This window comes from Engraulis encrasicolus, chromosome 8, assembly GCF_034702125.1.
Source record: "Engraulis encrasicolus isolate BLACKSEA-1 chromosome 8, IST_EnEncr_1.0, whole genome shotgun sequence".
Lineage (NCBI taxonomy): Eukaryota > Metazoa > Chordata > Actinopteri > Clupeiformes > Engraulidae > Engraulis > Engraulis encrasicolus.
The window spans coordinates 41,889,594-41,913,525 of NC_085864.1; the positions used below are offsets into that span (position 1 = coordinate 41,889,594).

Below are 23,932 nucleotides of genomic sequence, written 5' to 3' on the forward strand. Positions count from 1 at the left end.
GAGAGAGAGAGAGAGAGAGAGAGAGAGAGAGAGAGAGATGTTACATTTTCAAGTATACTTTTATATAGATTAAGATATAAGATATAAGAGAGAGAACTAGGGGTGGGTGGGGGGTGTCATCAATTCCTAAGCTTTGACTTTTCACCAGCCCACCTCCATACCTAACATGACGTAGGATATAGGATATGCTTGGATCGTGTACCGTAAGACAAATACAGACACGCAGACAGACGTTTTTATACCCTACATAAAACTGTTGCATGCAATAAAAGTATAAAATGGCTATGCTATCGCTATGCCTAATTATCCTCCAATCCATCTATACATTCCAAGAGATAACAGCAGTATTGGATTCGGGCCATTATTGGATGTGACAAATGTTTGCGTTTCTGTGTTGCATGTTTGCCGAACACGTCTTTTAATAGTTTTAGGGATTTTATTAAGCTTCTGTCAGATCTCTCCAGTGATAGAATTGTCCAATTGCTTTTTTTCGGATGGTCTGGTTTTGGTTTAGGATATAAAACATAGCTTCCGATTCATTTACCACTTGTTTCACCACTCTGAAATTTCTTCTTCCGAACATTTGTTGAAAAGCTTTTTTCCTATCGATGCTGAAATGCCAACATACCGGGGGGCTGTCAAAGCTAGAAATGGCTGTGTGCGGCAGAGTTGTATAAAATAGAAGTAGAATCTTACAGATGCAATTACAACACTAGTGGTATGATATTACATTATGTCAACTTTGTAATATCATACTACTGGTGTTGTAATCTCATCTGAGTCAAGAGTCCTTCTATTTTATACAACTCTTGTGTGGGGCGTAGAATTGAACGGCACCCAAGCCTAACACGTACAATAACACGTACAACTAGAGGCATTAGATGCCAAACTCCTTTTTTTGTGTGGTCTGTTTGACTTTATTTATGACAGGACAGTGAAGGTGGTGACAGGAAGCGAGTGGGGAGAGAGAGAGAGGGAAGGGCCGGCAAAGGACCCGGGCCGGGAATCGAACCCGGGTCAGCCGTGCGGTAGACGAGTGCCCTACCGCTTGGCCACAGCAGGGCCTAGATGGCAAACTCCTATGAATCTAATTAGATGATACAGCATGTAACTGAGTAAATTACTGTAGGCTTCAGCCATGCAATGGCTTAAACAAACTCAAAGTCCAGCTCATCCTTGTGTTTGGCATGACTCTCAGGGACGATCAACTCAGAGAACTGCATCTGCAATGCAGATTTAGTGGCAAAGTACTTTTGCAGCTGAACATTAAAGCCTCTGCCAACGGTAGCAGTATCAGAGCTCAGCACAGTAGTCAGTCGTGTCTGAACGGCAAATTCATTGGCCAGATCTGCCACCTACTAGCCTGGCTCTCACGCAGACCCTTCGTGCTTCGTGCATCTTCGTTAAACTTCGTGAGGTCGCACGAGGTGGTAACAACCATCGTGAGAACCAGATCTGCCACCTACCCCACTGAACCACAACAAGGACAGGCCCAGAGACCTGGACCGAGCTGTTAACCTCAATGAACCACCATCGCTAGTCACCATCCCTGAGTTGTACACCACCTCTGGATGGGATGGGATGGGATACAGCAAGGTTGGTAGATCTGGACTGAGCTATTGGCTTCAATTAACCACAATTCCTGAACTAGTATAACATCTCTGGATGGGATACAGCAAGTTTGGAAGATCTGGACTGAGCTATCCACTTCAATGAACCACCATCGTCACCATTCCTGAACTAGTGCAACACATCTGGATGGGATACAGCAAGTTTGGTAGATCTGGACTAAGGTGTTCACTTCAATGAACCACCAGTGCCACCTCTGAACACCCTCTCCTGAGCTGCCAGTCAGTATGTCCTGTGCAGTAGGCCTATGTGCAGCTTAGCACTGCAGATCAAGGGGTCTACGAACTTTCTGGGCCTGAGGGAATTGGTATTGTTAAGACTAAATACTATAACCTTGGTACTAGGACTGCACGATTATGGAAAAAATCATAATCACGATTATTTTGGTCAAAATCATAATCACGATTGTTAATTACGATTATTGATTTTTGCTGATTTTTTTGAAAATTATAACAAGATGAAATATAACCAAGAATGAATTACATACGGGATGAGCAAAATATAATGAATTGTAGTAATTATGTAAAGGCAATAGCATGAAACTTAAGTAGACAGATTTCTGGCCAGAAACACCAGCCTGTCAGTATGTTCTGGCTTCAAGGACGCTCTCAAAAGTAGGTCACTATTGCCACGATTAAATCACGATTAAAATCATGAGTTCGATTTCACTATTTTATCACGATTTTGATTATTTTTCGATTAATTGTGCAGCCCTACTTGTTACACAAAGTTAAAGTATTAAAATCCTTTTCCGACAACTGTAAAGCATTACAGGCAATATTACACTGGTATCTAATCATAATGGTAAGACAAAAATGATCACAACACGGCAGTTTTAAACAATTTATTTCTACCAAAATACTGATCAACATTTTGTGACATGCTACCAAGCTCCTTGTATGATAATCCCCTTATCGATTATCTCCCTTCTCAAACACACCAGAAGAGAACTTAATCAAATGTCATGCAATGCAACAATCTATATCTCATTCAAATTTAATTCTGGAATAAACCTACAGTATATGATGAAGACTGAGTCAAGCCACATGAAAAAAAAATCCAGATTTAGTTTCTCCATTGATAAGACACAAAAGAGCTTACATTCTTTAATTCTCTACACACAGCCTAACATGCCACGACGAATGCCCCGGGAAATTAAATAATCCTCAGATCAGTTGATTTTCATTTATGAATGGAAGCATCGTAGATTTTTTCCCCCCAAGGGTCAACCTAAGGACCTTCTCTCTGTGTGTCAATCCCTCTGGCACAGCAGATAGACTGTACCACAATAACAGTGAATAAGTTATAGGCTGAAGCAGATTTCAGATTCAGTTCATTCATAAATGGGAAGCATCACACTTCAGTATGCAGATGTTTCCAGGGGTCAACCCTTTGGCCTTCAGATCCTTCCTGGTATCAAGCTCCAAAGAATCTCTCTATATAATCAGGGTTGCCTGACGAGGCTGACGATTTCCCGACCAAAAAATGCTAAAAAAAATGCTCAAAACCCGCCTGGAAGCACTAAATCCCGCCCAATTCTATTGATTTCTATGGCCAAAAATTGGGCGGGTTTTTCCTCCTAAATCCATTTTTACCCGCACACGGGTGTCCTAAGCAGCCCAATTGGGCAGGAAACAGCCCAAGCTGGCGACACTGTATATAATGCCCATGTTACAGAGCTGATATACATGTATTAGATTATTTTCCTTCATAAATGGAATACATTGTAGATGTTTTTTTGTTCAAGGTTGAAACTTTGGCTTTCAGATCCTTTCGATTCCCAGAATCAATCCCCAAGCCCTGGGCAGTTATCTATAATGCCCACGGAACAGCATATATACATGTATTATTGCAGGGAAAATCATTTATATTAATTTTCATTCATGAATGGGATACACCGTAGTAGATGTTCACAAGGTTCAACAGATCCCACCCAGTATCAATCCCCATGCTACCTCTCTTGGGCTTGTGGCACGGTGGATATATTAGTCTACGCAGCTCGCCGTGAAGACAATTCCCCCCTTTTGCTTTCCCTAATCCGATCTTTGAAATCCAATCTCGCCACACTTGACACACTGTCATTTGCGAAGGGATCATGCAGACCGAGAAGCTGTGTGTCAAGGCTAGGCTACGAGCTCATCATCCTTCTGGTGCCTTTACATCATTTCCTCCAGCGAATGAACCAGAGGCAGCTCTCCACATGTCATGCTTACACACACACGCACGCACACACACACACACACACACACACACACACACACACACACACACACACACACACACACACACACACACACACACACACACACACACACACACACACACACACACATTCTCACTCTCTCTTTCTCTCTCTCACACACACCCTTACACACACACACACAAACTGAACTTCTCACTTCCTATGATGAGAACGGGAGGCAGAAAGAGAAAGAGCGAGATAGAGTGAGTGTGAGAGAGAGAGAGAGAGAGAGAGAGAGAGAGAGAGAGAGAGAGAGAGAGAGAGAGAGAGAGAGAGAGAGAGAGAGTGCCAGTATGTTTGTGAGCCCATGCCAGCACATGTTGGGCAAGCATAAACATTTACACATCAGACCAAGGGCGATAACCAAACAACACATTTAGCAGACCGACTGGCATGGAGGAAGGAATACATTTTTTGAGTTCCATTTCAGATCTTTACAGTATCACCACACCACACCGTGTGAATATGAATTCATTTGTGAGAATTTGGAGAATAATGCTTAAACCCGAAGCTGATTATATGACAAGGGTAAAGAAACACAATTTCTGTGTGTGTGTGTGTGCGTGTGCGTGTGTGTGTTTAAAAGTAAAACTGCACCTGGTGAGTTAAGCTTAATATAACATTGACCAAGGTGACTAAACACCATCGTTCAAAGTTACTACAACTAACAACAAAGATCAGAGTAACTAAGCTTACAACTAAGCAATAACAAGGTTCAAAGTAACTAAGCTTACAAGCAATAACAAGGTTCAAAGTAACTAAGCTTACAACTAAGTAATAACAAAGAACAAAACAGCCAATCAAACCAAGACTTTTTTCCCTTTTTGCAACATCAGTCATTGGTTTGTTCACAATTCTGCACGAGAGTCGACAACTAAGTTTACTTCAACCCTATGCCAGTTACAGTAGATCACCACAGCGCAGCTCTACAGCCTGGGCAGACGCTAAATGGTGTGTGTTTTGGCAAAAGCATGGACCCTGTTTGGGGTTGGGTTTGAGGGTTGGGGGCACTTTGGTTCCTTTTTGTTGTCCAGCACTGCCTTGGCTGGCAAGCTGGCACACGTGGTGGGGCAGGCAGGCAGGCGATACCCCCCGTGCCAGGCATTGGCTAGCTGGACAGACAAGTGGACAGGGTGCTGAAAAACAAGTCTGGCTGGGCATAACACAAGAACGGATGGAAATACATGTCTCTGAGTGAAGATTTTAATCATTCAGTTCATGTTATTCAAAGACCTAAGCAGCTGTACGAAACTGCAATATTTGGAAACATTTAATTCCTCATTCCAAGTAACTTAACTTCATCAGCTTAAAACTATGCTCTGTAGACACCAGTATTTCCCGAGCCATTTTAGTTAGGGAGGTCACTTTGACAACAAAGTCTTTGCCCAAGTGCCCTTAAAAGTTTAAGATTTCTGGGGGTTTCAGATCACATTCCATACAAAACTGTACAAAATAGCATTTTCAAAGATGGTGGCCCCACGTCTCTGATATAGCTAAACCCCACCACCCATCTTGACTCTGCGGGAAGAAACACTTGAGACGGATGGAAAGACAGACACACTACGGATAGCTGCTGTGGTGGCTTAGCGTGGCTGGACCACATGGCCAGACAGACAGAAGGACGACGACGAACGGGGGCAGATGGACGGCTGCTGCCGTTGCATAGTGTAGCGTGGCGTGGCTGCTGCCGGGCCTAACGGACTAAAGGAAGGACGGACAGATGGACGAATGGATGGAGCTCAGGCAGGGTTGGATTAAGATGGTCTGGGGCTCCTAGGCTACAGGTTGCTGTGGGGGCCGCCCAGAAGGCAAATTTCGCAAAAAATTTTTACATAGACAGTGTCATAATTACGAGCTAGAAATTCAGGATAACACGTCTACGAACTGTAGTCAACACGATGGATGGATTTTTCCATATTGCATGCATTATGTCACAATTCTGCAAATTTTCAATGTTGGGCCACCAGGGGCCCCCTGGCAGGTGGGTGCCCCTTGGGTGCGGCCATATGTAGCCTGTGCATTAATCCGGACCTGGATGGAGGGGTGGGAATGGAGAGACGGACAGCGCAGTAGAGAGACAGAGCGCGGCGACAGGGCTTGGCGTGGCGTGGCACAGTGAGCTGAGCGGATGCGGATGCGGTGCGGCCCTGGCCTGGATGTAGTTCGCGCTGCTGGCGTAAGATGTGGTTTAAGGCGCGGAGCAAAACTAACTTCCTCCCCACAACACAACGCAACGCAACAGAGCACAACACAACACAACACAACACACACACCCTGCCTGGCCTAACCTCTACAGCACAGCAGCAATCTGATTCATAACCCTGCAACAAGATGACAGAGAGAGAGAGAGAGCGAGAGAGAGAGAGAGAGAGAGAGAGAGAGAGAGAGAGAGAGAGAGAGGAAAGGGAGAGAGATAAACAGCAAATAGAAAGAGAGAGAGAGAGAGAGAGATATGAAAAAACAGCAACTTCTCCTTCTAAAAAAAAAAACAGAATGCAAAGACGAGGCGATGATTATGTGTGCAGATGTCTCTGTATATCAAAATAATCTCACATGTATGCACGCACACACACACTCCCGCACACACACACATCCCTGTGAAGAGGCCAGATGCAGGGCAGGGCAGGGCGGCAGGCCAATCTAATCCTGGTGCCATCATCATGTATCTTCTCCACAATGAAACGTGACACACTTTCATGATCATCCTCTCCTCTCCTACCTCTCCTCTGCTGGGATTATTTTTCCTGGATGTATGGGTCTCCACGGAGAAGAAGCGAGCCCGATTTAGACACCAAGCAAGCAACACTCAAAACTCCATCTCCTTTCTCTCACTTACACACACACACGTGCACGTAACTTAAACACACACATACACACACACACATGCATGCACAGTGCTTTACACTCACATTCACACACACAGTGCATGCTTTCATGTGCACACACATACAGCTGCACACACATTCACAATTATACTCACATGCAGATCACATGTATGTTAATTCAAAAACTCATTCACACAGACAGTCATGACTCATGTTTACATACTCAAAATACACACACATAGGTAGTTATGGAACACCCACAGCAAAAGCTCCTGTCATGTCAGATGTAAAGCAGTAGGAGTGGTGTCTTTTTGGTAAGCAACAGCAACTTCACATTTACATGGACCGACCGACTGATCCAAATTCAGTGTATAAATGACACAAGATGTTTGAAGAGTCACACCTACATTAAAAAGGAACCCTGGCTGCCAGAAACAGAATCGTAACAGGTGAATATTCGTTAGAATCACGTGACGTCACTGTAGCTTTGCGCTGCCATTTTAGAGACCACCATGACAACGGGAAGGGACTACACTATCTCCCTCAAATCCAAGCAGAATTAGAATTATTCAGAATGGGGTGTTTATTTTTTATCACAATTAAGTAGTTATTCCATTTTGAATTAAAATCCATTGAATTAAAAACATCCATGTAAGCACTGCTAGTAGTGCCCCATGACAGAGAATAGACAGGCAGGAAAAATCGCCCAGGAATACCAAGGGGTGGGCGATATGGGCAAAAAAAGTTATCTCGATAATTTTTAGAATTTTCACGATAACGATAATTTGACGATAATTTCCAGTAGTGCTGCATTTGTGTTTTAACTGGGGAGGGACAGAGAGTTGGGAAAAAATGCTGTGCTGAAGAGCTTTCACTTTTTGAATTTAATAATATGCATATGCTGGACTGTAAAGTAATACTTCATCATATCCATGTAAAAAAAAAATGTTTTATGATTGCAAATGATTCTGTTAGAGGACAGTCATTTTTGACTGGAAACAGTGCATTTGTAGATAGGAAGCAGAACCTAACTGGCAGCTGCAAATTGCATGTGTTGGATTTCACACATTGTAATTTAACTCACTGCGCGAGTCTAACTTAACATTACTTGTCCACCTAAGCAGTTATGATATCTATACATGCAGGTGGGTGTTTGAGTAGTGAGTAACAGCCAATCTAGTTGTAGAGAACAACATTGCTTAGCTTAGTTCGCTAACTAGCATGCTAACGCGATTTCTCAGACCAGAGACAAAGCTATTTCTCTTCCTAACTATTTGGCTTTCCATAATCACAGACAGTTGCTGATTAAAGCACATAGTTCCAAAACGCCCTCAGCATCATGCAATGGCTGGTTTAATGGTTGAATTCCTCATGTAAATCCACCATATGGATAACAGCAACTCTCCTTCACTGCCCAGCAGCAGCAGCGCTGCACGAGTGACACAGACACTCCGTCTGCCAAAACGCTGCAGCCCGCCCCCCTCAGCACTGTCTGCTCATTGGTTCACAGACTTATTCTCCAGTTCACAACAACATTACTATTGGCTCAAAGTCTTGGCAGTCATTGATGTCTGGAGGAGTCCTGTCACAGCGCTTTGTTGAGTTTAGCGACTTCATAAAAATATCTCGATATTGCAAAATTACTTATCGTCAAAACAACATTCACGATAACTTCGCAGACGAAATGTATCGCCCACCCTTAGGAATACCCCATCAACGGCATCCTGTTGTTTCCTTCCAGAGTGTATGCTTCCAACACCTGACGCCGGTGTTTTACGCACACAGACAAATAATTCAATTCAATTCAATTCAATTCAATTCAATTCAAGATTAGTTTATTACGTCTTATTATAGGTTTGAAGCCTATAAAGAGTAAAAATTGTTGTGTTTTTCTTGTGTCTTCAAAAAGATGAAAAAAATAATAATAATAATACGTCCGCACACTTCCACAAATACGCAGGTAAATCATTCACACAGGAAGTGTGCCCAGCCTTCCTTGGGAGCTTTATAGGCCATACGATAGTCTCACTGGGAATGGAGAAAGGTGAAGAATAACACCCCTTCACACCTCTTTAACCATGTACTCTGCACATTGCACACATGCATGTTCATTCTCCCTATGGTCTATAAAACCATGCATCCGTATCAGCCTTAAATTTTACGCAAGAATACACACACATGCACACACACACACACACACCATCTCCCCTTAGGTCTCTCCCTCATGTACAGTATCACACACACACACACACACACACATACACGCACACGCACGCACACACACACACACACACACACACACACACACACACACACACACACACACACACCATCTACCCTTGGGTCTCTTGTGTACAGTATAACACACACACACACGCTACACACACACAGGTGCGACAGTGCATGTTCTGCTTAGTAACGGAAGTCAGACCACAGGCACATAGTGCAAGCAACAAACAACACACTCTAGGGCACAGAGCTCCGTCAAGACCCCCCAGAGGCCTTACACACTAAAGCAGTACATCCCTATACACCAGCATGCCACACACACACACACACACACACACACACACACACACACACACACACACACACACACACACACACACACACACACACACACACACACACACACACACACACACACACAGCACAGGACACGCACACACACCAGCCTCCCCTTGGATGGTGTCCCTTGTTGGTTATCTTTCTCTTTCACACACACACTCTCTCTCTCATGCACACACACACAGACACAGACACAAACGCACGCACGCACGCACGCGCATGCACACACACGCACACGCACGCACACACACACTGCCCTCCCTTAGTGGCTTTCTTCTTCTTCTCATCTCTATCCTCCCTCCTTTTGAACTGTGCTTTACCCCGGCCTTGGTGACGTGAATGGACATATAGCCCAGCCACAAAAACCTGTTTCCTCTGTCCTTTTGTGGTGGTCTATAATTTGCCTTTACATTTACAGTTAACCATTTACTAAACAGTTCCTTTTTTTAGTGTATTTGCATACAACAATGCCTAACATTGTGTGATGTGTAGCATTATGTACACTGGATGCCAGACTGAATCTAATGGTGAGGTACAATGTAAGTGTGAGATGTTACACATGATATGGTTACATACAGTATAGGCAATATTTACAAATGGCATATATTTATTTTGTCCTCTGGGTTTGCATTTTTTTTAAATTCCAAAATCCATTATTTGTAATTCAAGACAATCGGTCACGCGTTGTTTGTAAGTAGCTGCATCTATGCCTTGTCCAATGAAGGATATCCCAAAATTACATCCTTCATTGTGCTAGGACACCCAAGACAAAGCAACACTAAGTAAGTTCTCCTGTACTTGATAATACATATAAATAGTTATATTACATAAATAAAATAAAAAATATGCAATTTTGATAGCTTTGTATTAAATAAAAATTAATCAAGATTATTTTCTGAAAAGGCACTTAGGGGGTTTTGCATCTGAACTCTTCAGTTGTACTTACATGTTATTACACCAGCTATTCCACTATACATATTGAGTAACTACACTGTAATTGAAGCCCCATTAAAATAAAGTATTACCAATAGGGCTGGGTAAAATAATCGAGTTAATCGATCGAATCGAATCGAAATTCACATAATCGATTCACAGGGCACAAAATCGATTTTTTGGTTCTTTTTCTTTTTCTTCTTTTTGTTTAATTTAGGTCTATGGAAAACACCCAGTAGGTATTAGCCAATTAGGCCTAGGCCTAAGCTTACTTATTACAAATTAGCAATCTGTTAACACTGTCAAGCCACAGCCCTGACATTTTTATATAAAAATAGGCAACAGCATCTTTTGAGGGAAATCCTGGCACCAAGAAGGGAACAGATTGAATCGATTTGGAATGAATCGAATCGAATCGAAATTAATCGATTCAAAGCCCTAAGAATCAAAATCGATACAGGAACATGGCTGCGATACCCAGCCCTAATTACCAACGCTGATTTGAATGTTGTAACAACGTTGTAATAACATGTACAGAACATTTACAAACTCCCACCCTGACAAACCTATGAAGTATTGTTTGCCCTCAGTTTTAAAGGGTTTTTTAAGGTCTTTTTCGACTTTTATTTGATAGGATGATAGTGTGAGAGGTGGACAGGAAGCGAATTGGGAGAGAGACAGGGAGGGGTCGGCAAAGGACCCGGGCGGGAAATCGAACCCGGGTCAGTGTCAGCCGCATGGCAGGCGAGCTCCCTACCAGTTCGCCACGGCAGAGCCTGCCCTCAGTTTTCAGGAGAACCTGAACCATTTCCGTGTGTGGGAGCAGGACCATCTCCCCTTCAGAAACTTCATCCAAGCTGACGCGGCCAAACCACAAGTATTGCGGCCAGTGATCTTTGACGTCGCTCCGTTCCAAGAAATACATCTACACCTCCGTACACACACACACACACACACACACCCAAAACCGGCACACACACACACATAGGCCTGCTGCATACACACACACACACACGCCCAAAACCGGCACACACATATAGGCCTGCTACACACACACACACACACACACACACACACACACCCAAAACCGGCACACACACACACATAGGCCTGCTACATACACACACACACGCCCAAAACCGGCACACACACATAGGCCTGCTACATACACACACACACAAACGCCCAAAACCGGCACACACACATAGGCCTGCTACACACACACACACACACACGGGAGAGATATCGTTCCTTCTTTCTCATCCACACTGTTTTCAATACTTTTTCACCACATGCACGCACACACACACACCCACACCCACACCCACACAGAGTTTTCAATACTTTTCAACACACACCCAAACAAATACACACACACACACAATACAGATCTGACTGTATACTGTATTTCGGCAACTAGATGCCGTCGCTTATTTTTCCTTCATCTTTACAAACAAACTGCCGTTTTAACTGAGCAATGGATGCCGTTTGTGCTGTGTCAAGACACTGAAGCAGTGAGATTGGATCAGGACTGAGAGAGAGAGAGAGAGAGAGAGAGAGAGAGAGAGAGAGAGAGAGAGAGAGAGAGAGAGAGAGAGAGAGAGAGAGAGGAAGGGTGGGGGTTGACACAGCTTAGCCCGGAGGCTACGCATCAAGGCAGAGCTTATGAATGGACCGCATGAGTGGGTGTGAATGGCCGCTGTGTGTGTGTGTGTGTCAGTGTTAGCGTGTGTATGTGTGTGTGACAGAGATAGACTGGTAGAGAAACAGCCATAGAGAAATAGAGAGAGAAAAGAACATGAATGAGAGATAGAGAGAGAAAAGGGCAAACAAGAGAGAGAGAGATGGAGAGACAGAGAGAGAGAGAGAGAGAGAGAGAGAGAGAGAGAGAGAGAGAGAGAGAGAGAGAGAGAGAGAGAGAGAGAGAGAGAGCTTAACAGCAAGGAGTGTTACTGTCAGTGTCACATGTGTGTGTGAGAGATAGAGTGAATGTGTGAGTGCTCGGGTGAAACAGAAAGTGAGAACTTATGGGCTAGCCAATGTGTACGAGACAGATTATGTGTTTGTGGGAGGGTTAATGTTTGCTCGTTCACGTTAATGTTTTCTGTGTGTGATGGAGAATATACAACTGTTTATGTATAGTGTGTGTGTGTGTGTGTGTGTGTGTGTGTGTGTGTGTGTGTGTGTGTGTGTGTGTGTGTGTGTGTGTGTGTGTGTGTGTGTGTGTATGAGTGTGTGTGGTGTGTGTGTGTTTGTGTGTGTGTCCGTCCCTCCAGCATGGATGTGTTATGATCACACCAGCTTGTATATTCCACCCACTGTCTAATACCCTGTGTGTGTGCGCGCCCGTGTGTGTGTGTGTGTGTTAGTATTATGTCACCTTACATCTTCTTGTCTGTTAAGTCTGTGTAGCTTGTGTGTGTGTGTGTGTGTGTGTGCGTGTGTGTGTGTGTGTGTGTGTGGGTGTATGTTCCTTTATGTGTGAGTGTGTTTGCAAACTTTCTCAGAGCGTCCTCTGCCAGCGTACGTATCCCATTACCTGGTCCTGCGCGACCTGCACAGACAGGTACACAGCCTCCTCTGGCTCTGAAGGTGCAAAGGAGCTTAATTAACACTGGCCGATGACTCACTTCCTCTTTGGCCCTGCTGTACGCCATGAATTCTGCCTGCAGTAGCGCAGCGCCGTCAGAACACACCGTGCACACTGACTGCACACCTGGCCAGGCCCGCCAGGCTGGTGCAACGTATTTGGGGGGGCCTTGGGCGAAGGGGGGAAATCGAGGGCCCCCTTTTTTTCTTCTCTTCAAGCAAATGAGGATATTACACCAGTTGCTCCACTATAACTAAGTTAATGAGTAAATATATTGTAATTAAAGCCCTGTTAGAATAAAGTGTTACCAAAACTGATTTGAATGTTGTAATACCGTTGTAATAACTTATACAGGACATTTACAAACTTCCTGACAAACCTATGAATTATTGTTTGCCCCTTTTCTGCTCTTCAAACAAATGAGGAGGGAATTCTCAAGAGAAAAATTCGATAGCAGTACCGTTGCACGTTTTGAAATAAGGGAGGTTGTTGCCACAAGCACAAAGCTGTCATAGCTGTCATCTGAATACAAGTACTTACAAAGGCCGTTACACAAGTCATTACCAAGGGCCGCCCTTTCATTTCAGGGCCCTTGGCGATCGCCCAGTTCGGTTGCTTGGTTGTGACCGGCCGGCACACCTGGCCTCTCCTGCATTTCATTTCCACATTAATGTGCACAGAAATACAATACAAACAAAATCCTGAGTCTCTGCCAGGGGCGTTAAGTTAGTATGACTGTACCTGGGAGTCATGTCGGCAGATTGACTGATATATTGATGTGTACCATGACAGAAATGAAAGAAAAATTAGCTGAAAATGTCAAGAGGGCTCTGGTTGCATTAGTCACAGACATTAGTTATGACCGCAAAAGTCTAGTTGGGAAGTGTAGTTTTGTATCATTACGTGCGTACGTGTGTGTGCGTGTGGTGTCTAAATGTACAATTAGTGTACAAGTCTGTGCTAATCCAAGGCTGCATACATTGCAGTGAAAGTCAGGAGCAACAGTTCAGTATGTGTGTACATTCTCGACTGTGAAGAGTGTGTGCGTGTGTGTGTGTGTGTGTGTGTGTGTGTGTGTGTGCGTGCGTGTGTTTAAAGTAGGCATAGGGCTCAGGTCTTTAAAGAGCTATTATTATGCCTAATCCCGGAGAGGTGGCTGGGAAAACTATAGGAAATCCTGAGCTGACGCTAAGCTTCCGCCCGCTTGACCTGCCAAGAGACTATACGCCACCCAGCCCACCACCGGCCACACGCCACAAGCACAGCACAGTGCAGCAGCACAGCACAGCACAGCACAGCAGCACAGCACAACACAGCACAGCACAGCACAGCACAACACAACACAGCCCAGCACAGAACACTGCACAGCCCACCACCGGCCACACGCCACGCCACAGCACAGCACAGCACAGCACAGCACAGCACAGCACAGCACAGCCCAGCACAGCCCAGCACAGCCCAGCACAGCCCTGCACAGCCCAACAGAGCATCACAGCCCAGCCCAGCCCAGCACAACAGAGCAGCACAGCACAGCACAGCACAGCACAGAGTATGCCACCCAGCCGACCCTCAGACACAGGCCACACAGCACAGGGACAGCTCTGCGGAGCAGAGAGAAAACACAACAGCGGAAAATAGCACAGCACAAAACAGACAACCGTAGAGAGCAAAGCATAACACAGAGGGCTATACATTTTTATAAAAAAAATTCATCACCAGCCAAAATGGCTAGTAGACGTTAATCTTGCTGGTCACACACACACTCACTAATGGGTCAAAGTGGATAGTGAGTTTTCTTTTCAACCAGTCAAACTGACTTTTCGTCACCACTTGGCCGTAAATATACAGCCCTGAGTGACAACACAACACAGCAAAAGCATGGCACAGTGATGCAGCGCCAGCGATGCAGTCATGAGCAGCAATGAGGGAAGGACAGCACAGCAGAGCAGAGAACAGCCAAGACTGAAACAACACAGCATGGCAAAGCACAGCATAGAAAAGGGAAGAGCAAGACACATGAACACAGCAGAGAACAGCTAACAGCAAAACACATCACACAACATGACAGAACAGCAAAGAGCAAAGAACACCACAGCAAAACAAAGCACAGAACAGTGTGAAGCACCACTAACCAAAAACACAGCAACCCAAAGAGTGTTCGTTGAGAGGGAATTCAGAAATACCTTTCCCTCTGAAAAATTAAAAAATACAGTATCTTATACTATTCTTTAAGACCCTCCTTAGATTTGTTGTAATTTACAAGAAACATGGAAAGTAAAGTAAACCACCAGAGCACAGTGGCTCCACTGCGATCCCCAGGTCCAGCCGTGTCGCCTGGGAAACGCATGTCAAATGGGCGGGGTCAAAGGCCACATGCCATTCGTATTCTGCCCACATCTAGTGGCGCACTGGGGCACTCTGTGACCCCTGGCCTGGACGACTATGGCCTAGCCTGGTGGTTACCAGACTTTTTTCTGCTGGGACCCCCTATTGTGACCCCCCACCCCCCATATGCCAAACACAGAGAGTTTTTGTCACTTAAACCCTAATGCAGTGCCTATGTTATAACCTTACCGTCACCAAAATTGTAATGGCTATGTCTTGATCTGTTACTTGAGGCTTTCGGTACTGTCATAGCAATGCTGTTATGATGTAGTTGAGTGATATCAGCACATAGTGAATAGGCCCGCCGACGACCCCATCTGCAGTAAGAGTAAGAGGCTACTATGGCCAAATATTCACTTGAAGATCACAGGAAAAGTAAACACATTGTCATTTATCAATCATACAAGTGAATAACCAAGTTATAGAATGGCTAAGCTAACAGTCCCTTTTGTCTATGACCCGACCCCCTGCAGTACATCCACGCATCCCGTAGGGCTCCTGACCCCCAGATTGAGAACCACTGGCCTAGCATATGTGCCCATTCATTCAGCAACCACACAGTGGCTGCAAAACAAACGGCTGCATGCCATCACATCTTAGCCACGTCTCTGATTGGCCTTCATGGGTCGATGCAAGGAGGACGACGGCTGAAGTCTCTATACACACAGTTTCCATGCGGGAGATCGAGAGAGAAGAGTGGGGGAGAAAAACAGAGAGGGTGGGGAGAGAAAGAAGAGAGAGAGAGAGAGAGAGAGAGAGAGAGAGAGAGAGAGAGAGAGAGAGAGAGAGAGAGAAAGAGAGAGAGAGAACGAGAACGAGAACGAGACAGAGGACGTTTTCCCTTCACACTGCGTATATGGTATTAGCAGTGTGTGGTTTCCTTGGCAGTGGTTGAAAGGGAGAGAGATTAAGATACTATCTCTTTAAGGTCAAGTATTAAGTGACCTACAGAAAACAATCCAAAACAGCAACAGCCAACAGCAAAACACACACAGACACAATAGACTGAAGAGAAAAGCCTTTCCACAACTCTATCAACATCCTCAAAAACACATCATCATCGATGGGCATAACTGCAACTTTTCAGAAGTTATGAAATTAATTATGAAAGAAAAGGCGGGAAATCACTTGCTACCATGCCTAATGTCCACCTTGTTGGTTTCTTGTAACAACATATCGATACAGTGTGTCGGCATTGCAATAATGCACATTTCCCTATTTCAAATAATCATTAGCAAGGTATTTTTCAGGCTCGCTCCTACATGTTCATCTGTGGGTCAGCAAGAGTGATGTGTTGTGCAGGGCAGTCTAATGGGGCATGGCTGTTTTTGAGTACGGTCTCATGACGATTACTCCTCCCCTAATCTGATGGGTCAGGTGCTCAACATTTCTGTTGAACTTTTTCACCCCATATCAGTATGCGCCGTGGATGGCCTGTGGACAGAAAGCTTGGCAAATACAACTTGTTCAGTTGTGGGTCAGCCACACAGGACAACAACAGTTTGTTGTATGAAGTCTAATGGCACAAATACACCTGAAGCGACTTGAGTGACACTGGCGACGGAAGTAGTTCACTTTGTATTGAGTCGCTGGCTACAGAAGAAACAAAAGCAATTTGGGCGACGAGGCGATTCGAGCGACTTGAGCAACAGTTAGTTGAACTTAAGCTATGAATTCAGAATTAGCTATGATGCGGTTCGGTGACAGCCGCCACAGCTAATTGGAACGTCGGAATGCTTGCATTCTGATTTTTAACGGCCATACTCTGTCGCTTCCATTGCTTGTGTTGCTCTTGCTATTACACACAGTCCAGCAATTTGCTTCTTTGGCCTCTGGTGAGTTCGCAGGGTAATGGGCCATGGCTGTTTTGAGTACGGGTCTCATGACGATTGCTCATCCTCTAATCTGATGGGTCAGGTCAGGTGCTCAACATTTCTGTTGGAGTTTTTTTCAGGAAAAGTTCAGTCAGATAAGTGCACCATCTGCCCCAAGAGACTGGAAAAGTCCTTCCTTGCCTCCGAAAAAGTCGTGCATGTTTGTGTGCAAGATGCCCTATGCCACCATGTGTGATGCATAAACTGCACTGGAAGCTGAGAACGATGCTGCATTAGCATAGTCTGTGCAATGCGCTCAGTCTGGACACAAACAAACCCTTCTTTATGCCTTACAGTCACAGTGAGTGAGTGAGTGAGTGAGTGAGTGTACTGTCTGTATGTCTTTGTGCGAGCATGCGTACACACAAGTGTCCGCTTGTCTGTGTGTGTGTTTCTCTGTGTATTTGTTTATAGCTGACTATTCGTCTGTCCCATCAAGTCTATTCAACCACACTAGCCCTTACCACTGTCACAGCAAACCGGATGAAGAGTCCAAAGGCCCCATCCACCCCACTACAACACTGCGCCACATCAGTAGTGTCCGGACAGTTCATTTCAGACAGTGCCCTGCAGCACCGGATATACGTAACTTAGGTCTACTCTACTCTAGAGTCTTGGCTAATGTACAGTATAATGTGCCGAGTGCCGACCACAACAAAAGAGTGGTGATGCCCTCCCATCAGTGTGTAAGTGCACTACCCTGGCTGGGATGGCAGCGATAAAAAAAAGTAGGCCGGAAGTTCAACTGGGCACATCTCAGGCTGACATGATGGGCTACTCTTCCGCTGGACTGGAAAAGCAGAGTGAGAGAGAGAGAGAGAGAGAGAGAGAGAGAGAGAGAGAGAGAGAGAAAGAAAGAAAGAAAGAAAGAAAGAAAGAAAGAAAGAAAGAAAGAAAGAAAGAAAGAAAGAAAGAAAGAAAGAAAGAAAGAAAGAAAGAAAAAAATGAGCAAGAGAGAGAAAAGCAGATAGAGAAAGATGGACAAAAAAGATAGACTGAGGAGAGTGAGTGAGGGGGCCAGAAAGAGTTGGAGAGACAGAGTGAGAGGAAGAGAAAGGCGGAGGGAGGGAGTAAGGAGCTCTATCAGTAGCAAGAGGAAGAGAAATGTTTCGTAAGAGTTTCTGCCTGCCGCCTGTGTTGGTAGTTCCTCTTCTCTTCTCCTCAGTACTCACTCACTACTCATGTGTAGCCTTCAATGTGTAGTCTACAGAGGCACGCGCCAACCTCTCACAACACCTGCCCATTCATCATCTGAACTATTCTTTGGAGCACCGAATTGACTGATCGAATCATATGAACAAAATGTGATATCTAGGAACAATGAGCTGTATATATTTTTAACCGGCTAAATTGTATTTAGAAATGTTAACTGGGCTGAACTGCTGTAAAGAAGAAGTCTAAGAAAGTGTAAGAAATAGAAGAAGAAACGGCATTAACGTCACAAGGCTCAACTGATAACTGCTCTGTGATTCTGTCTGATTATTTTGTGACTCGGGGCACACAAGGGTTAGCTATACACATCATACAGTTCATATTAAGTTGACAATATAATGTGTAAACTTATGAAATCAGGAAAAGGTAGTAATGGTTATCAAGAAGAAATATACGGAACGCTTAAAGACTTGAAACGCAAGTATTTTAAGAAGGGGTAACAGAAGTATTTTTTAATTATCCAGGGTACTTAAGACTATTTTTGAATTACTTTTGAGGAGGCTCAAAAGCAACACCCCCCCCCCCCAAAAAAAAAACAGATGTTCGCATAAATAACCTAAAATGTTCCTTATTTGATAAAAAAAAACACCTGTCAGTCTGCCCTGCTTTAATCCTCTCAGCAGTGCCCAAGCTATTGGTGTCTTGTTGAAAAGTGTGTGTGTGTGTGTGTGTGTGTGTGTGTGTGTGTGTGTGTGTGTGTGTGTGTGTGTGTGTGTGTGTGGACGGGCATGTGTGTGTGTGTGTGTGTGTGTGTGTGTGTGTGTGTGTGTGTGTGTGTGTGTGTGTGTGTGTGTGTGTGTGTACGCATGCCTGGGTGTAGCAGCATGCACCTGTGCGTCACACCTGCATCTGGTGTGAGCATGTAAATATCTGCTTGTGTAAAACCGACACCATCGGAACACGTAATGCAAACCATCAACAAGCGACCTACTGTACGTGGCTACTGCATTAAAACACGACCCCTGTAATAAGACTGTTGTTACCAGAATGGCAATGTGGCAAGTTGCAATGTATTACATACTTAACCCCTTAGCGCAGCAATATGGCTGTCTGTAATGTCACAGCAATGTTGTTATGATGTAGTTAAGCATTTTCAGCAAGTGAATAGGGTCGCCGGCGACCCCTGTTGCAGTAAGAGGCTACGAGTCTGTCATAGTAAGAGCAGTAGTGCTAAATAATGGTAGCAATGTTTCTTCATTGACAGGACTGTGCCTTTAGGATGTTTGGTTGCGTAGGCCTCCTAATTAGATTCCCTCCTTTCAGAAACACCAGTCAGAAGTATGTATTTTGCCAATATTTTGGTGTTATAAGCAAATTTGTATTTTATTGTGTACCGTTACGCCCCTAATTAGCCTATACTATAGCCTTTATAGCCAAGGCAGCCAACAGTTCCACATGCCCCCCCACCACCCACCCAGCACCCCCCAAAATGTCTGTGCACGCCAGTGGTCAGACGCTTAACATACAAATCCATTTGACGAGCCAGACATCAGGCCCACAAGAACATCAGACAACCCCCCCACCCCCTGTCCGTATGACCACACAAGCCCACCAGAAAACCCACAACTGAAACGAGGTAATTCAGCACTCTGGTTTGGCTAAACGCTACAAACATCCCTCACTCACACTTTAATCCAGCTTCAGCGCTTTTTACTATACACAGAGGCAGCACGTATGCCTAGCCATGTTCCAACACCATCTTATGTCAAATGCTATCAGGAAACAAAATGTTATGCACTGACCACAGCAGTCACGGAATTTGACTTTCGTTAGTACCACTGACTAAAGTAGTGGTTCCCGAATCCCAACTTTTTTTGACACGGACCCCATATTGACATCCCAAACCTGGGGACCCCATATGCGCTTTTTTGGTGACCAAAAACTATTCATTAACGTCTAAGTATGTGGGGTTTCATTCAGAATATTAACCAGTTAAACTGGTTTACATGCATGTTATAATAAGTGATGTATCAGGTCATAGCATAACTAGTAATAAATATCATTCTTTTTTCACACCTGGACATTTCAGGCTACCCCACGTGGGGCCCCGACCCCATTGTTGAAATACACTGGACTGAAGGCACGTCAAACGGAACTGGGTCCTAACAGAGTCAGTGCTGTCCAAATTTGTTTTGAATGATGCCAGGCGAATAAATGAACAGAAAAAAAAGATAGGAAGGGGAAAAAAATGAAACAAACAAGCGAACAAACAGAAGATGTAAATGGAGGCTGAACAAATTAACTCGCCTCCACCCAAGCGCACATGGTGGACAAACGTTTCATAAATTGGTTCACAGTTTAGTGGCCGCGTGTGTCGTTGCCAGCTTCCTGTCAAACCCCCATTCAGCTGTGCACATTCAAAACTTGTGGTTTACTTGGCAGCACTGACGCAAAAAAATGAATTTGCCTAGAAAAGAGCAAACCTGGAAAACGGCATGTGCTTCTTAACTTTATGTTATAACAGTTGAATAGATATATCAGTGGGGGGAGAGGAGTGTTGAAATGTGTATCATTTCAGGGTACAACACTCTCGTTTTGAAGGAGAATCCTACATAACATCCTGTTGGCCTGTCCCTTCTCTTTTTTGTGTTTCCACTGAAGCGTTGTCAGTGGTTTGCGCAAATAACACACCAGAAGAATTCCCTTGTCCGCACACTGAACTGTTGTACTTTCCTTTTCGGCAGAATGGGTCATGCATCAGAGATGTTTTTTTTTTTGTATTACGGTAGAACTACCAGGCCTATGTATCACCCAGACTGCTAAAAATTCTCAGAAATTAAATCCATCTTAATCAATTGTCTTCTCATTCTCAACAACACAGGCCTGACTTGAACCAAAATCAAACATCAACAGCAAAAATTGTGGCTAAGTTAAGAGGTCTGAACAATTTATTTGAAAATTAAATACATAATAATTTCAAAAAATCCAGGATCAGGGTCACTGTGTTTCCATGCTGGTCCAACTATGGTTCTGTGTTCTTCAATTGAACAGTAGCCTTCTACTACTACCCGTGTTTGCTCTGACAACTCCAGACCAAAATCTACACCTGTTGTGCCACACGCGATTTAATAATAATAATAATAATAATAATAATAATAATAATAATAATAAACAGTCTACCAAGCAAACATAAAAGTCACATTTTAGAACAGGGCAAAACTGATGATGAAGCTTGTCCCCATCAACAGCTAAAATTAAATAAAGCTACATTAATTCACCTGCCTGAAACCACCACCTGCATTACATAACCCCTCGTCTGTCCACCTCATTCACCTACCACAGGTTCAATAGCCAGCACCAATATCATTCACATGTCATATGGTACAACCAGAAATTCTGGGAGTATTATGTTTGTCTTATCCAGTCTCTGGTACAACAGAGCGTGCTAATACCACAAGTGTTGCTGACTGTCTTGAGTGTCTGGTTATTTGTTTCCCCCATATTGGCGCGCCCAAGGTACCTCCATGCCAATGACCTTATCCAAAATGAAGCGCCAACTGAATGGTGTTTAGGAAGCCGATGAAAGAGTCACTTGAACAAAACACTCGGGGATGTAAGCCCAGGCTACTGTAAAATAACCACAACTACTACGGGCGTACTACGGCAGGCCGTTCAATAATGGACTGAGATGAGAGAGGGTTTGTTTTAAGCTCTAAGGAACCATTGATAAAACTGGATAACTAATCCTTTGTGCTACAGAGAGAACAGTCCCCACATAAACCAGGGTTTCCCATAAACTGCTGCACAGAGGACTCAAAAGTAGCCTGTTTGTTATTTTAAAAAAATCTAAAGGGTTTCAGGTGAATGTGAGTAAAACAATAATACATTTCAAGGCATCTCCATAATAAAAAAAAGTCAGTAGGTTTACAGCCAGTTTCATTTCAGCGATAAATTGTTACAATGTACACAATCCATGAACGTTCTAATAAATCATATCCCCACTCTGTGTTGTGCCCTGGTACATATTACCCTTTCCTCAAACCCTCTGCACGACACGGCCACACAAGCAACACTGCAATTGTAATAACTTGGTAATCTAACCACGTATAACAACACTTCCTCCAATGCCGACAGCCGTTCATTCCTCAAGTTATAGCATTTAAAAGTTAGCGAGTTGCAGTTGATGGATAGGTACTCGGGAGACACTTGAGGAATACTTTGCAACATCGTCCATTCCAGTTAACGTACTGGACTAACAATTATGAAATCCCATCACCACCATCAGTTTCAGAATAGCTCTACCAATAGTTCTATACAACTTCCTGCCACGGGCATTTCGCAAGTTTCGTTGAAAACTGAGAGCCCGAATTTTACAAGCATTTCACGTAAGTGTGATTCATTCGCCCAAGAGTTAGCTAGCGACAGCTTGATCAAAGTAGCTGTGATATTGTAATTGAAGAATGCACTGAGACTGAATTGTGACGGCGGCGCTCAAAATGTGGAAACCTCTGCTATCAAATGACAGACTGGCAAGTAATTAGGCAAGACGGTTCTGATAGCTAGCTGCTTTAGCAATCTCGTGTGTTGTGATTCCCTAATATTGCTAGCAGCTAGCGAGATAGTATAATAGCTTGCTAGCAGTACGGGGAAAGCGGCGGCATGTTCACTCAGTATGGCTGTTTATCTCTAGATTTGAAAGTGTCCTATTCGAAAGTAGGTAGTAGTAGGCACCGAACACGTAAAGTAATGTTGTAACAAAGGCAATGTTGACTGGGAGCAATACCATGTCATTCGCAATAAGTAAGGCTAGCTAGTTAACAATGCGTTAAGCAAGTAGAAGTGACTGAGTGTCTCTTTCTGTGTGTGTCTGTGAGTGCGTGTGTGTTGATCGCACCGCGCCCCTCTTTTTTCCTAATGTCGATCACTTTTAATGCAGTCTCTACACTCAGGCTTTGAACGCAATCAAACAGCACATCGGACTTACAGATCTTTCCCCGTAGGCTTTGTAAAATCCGAATTCTTGTGTCGTCTTCTTCCGCCATGGTTCAAGTTCTGTCTAGGTCTGTACAGTACATTCAACACTTAACTATCACATCCGTTTATGAATGCAAGTTGACGCCCAGCCCACTGCTGCTCGCGAGGAGGTCCATTGGCTAAGCCACTCGGTGACATCAAGAAGGATTTGTGTGAATCGGCCTCGGCTCACGGGCGGCGAGTTTGCGAAACATAGGACGATATTGCGCCCAACTGCGTTTGGCGTATCCGATTGGCTACAATGGCTCCCTTGTTCCTCCCCTCTGATGGCTTTCGTTTCAGCAAGAATGTCAACTCTCGCTCAAAGCAGCCTTGCAGAACATTCGTGTACAAATAATTTGGCCGATCTTTTTGAAACAGACACTAAAAGTAGGGTAACAAACAAAAAGTAGGCTACCCAAACAATTTACGATGCAGTAGGCCTACACAAATGCCATGTCGTAGCCTATTTCAGTTTAGCGTGGTTTGGCATAGGATATCTCTTGGAAACAGATGTGCCAAGTCAAACAAACGTAGCCATAGCCTACCCAACGATGCAGTGAGCACCAGTATTTGATTTCATTTTTATTTAGGCCTGCATAGTATAATAAATGAAAGCGTCAGCTAAATGCAATGTAATGTAGCCTAATCCTAACTGCATAAACTCCTGTGATACAAATGCTGTATCATGTCATTTTATTATGGTTTGGCTCATCTCTTG

At 44.1% G+C, this 23,932-nt stretch overlaps 1 protein-coding gene across 1 annotated transcript in view; it reads right to left on the reverse strand.

Moving 5' to 3' along the window:
• Positions 1-23,403, reverse strand: part of rasa2 (RAS p21 protein activator 2) — a 93,508-nt gene extending 70,105 nt beyond the window's left edge. Inside the window, exon 1 of the mRNA XM_063205735.1 lies at positions 23,183-23,403. Coding sequence (XP_063061805.1) covers positions 23,183-23,240 — 58 coding nt within the window. The 5' untranslated portion in view covers positions 23,241-23,403. The remainder of the gene's footprint in view (positions 1-23,182) is intronic.
• Positions 23,404-23,932: the final 529 nt, after the last annotated feature.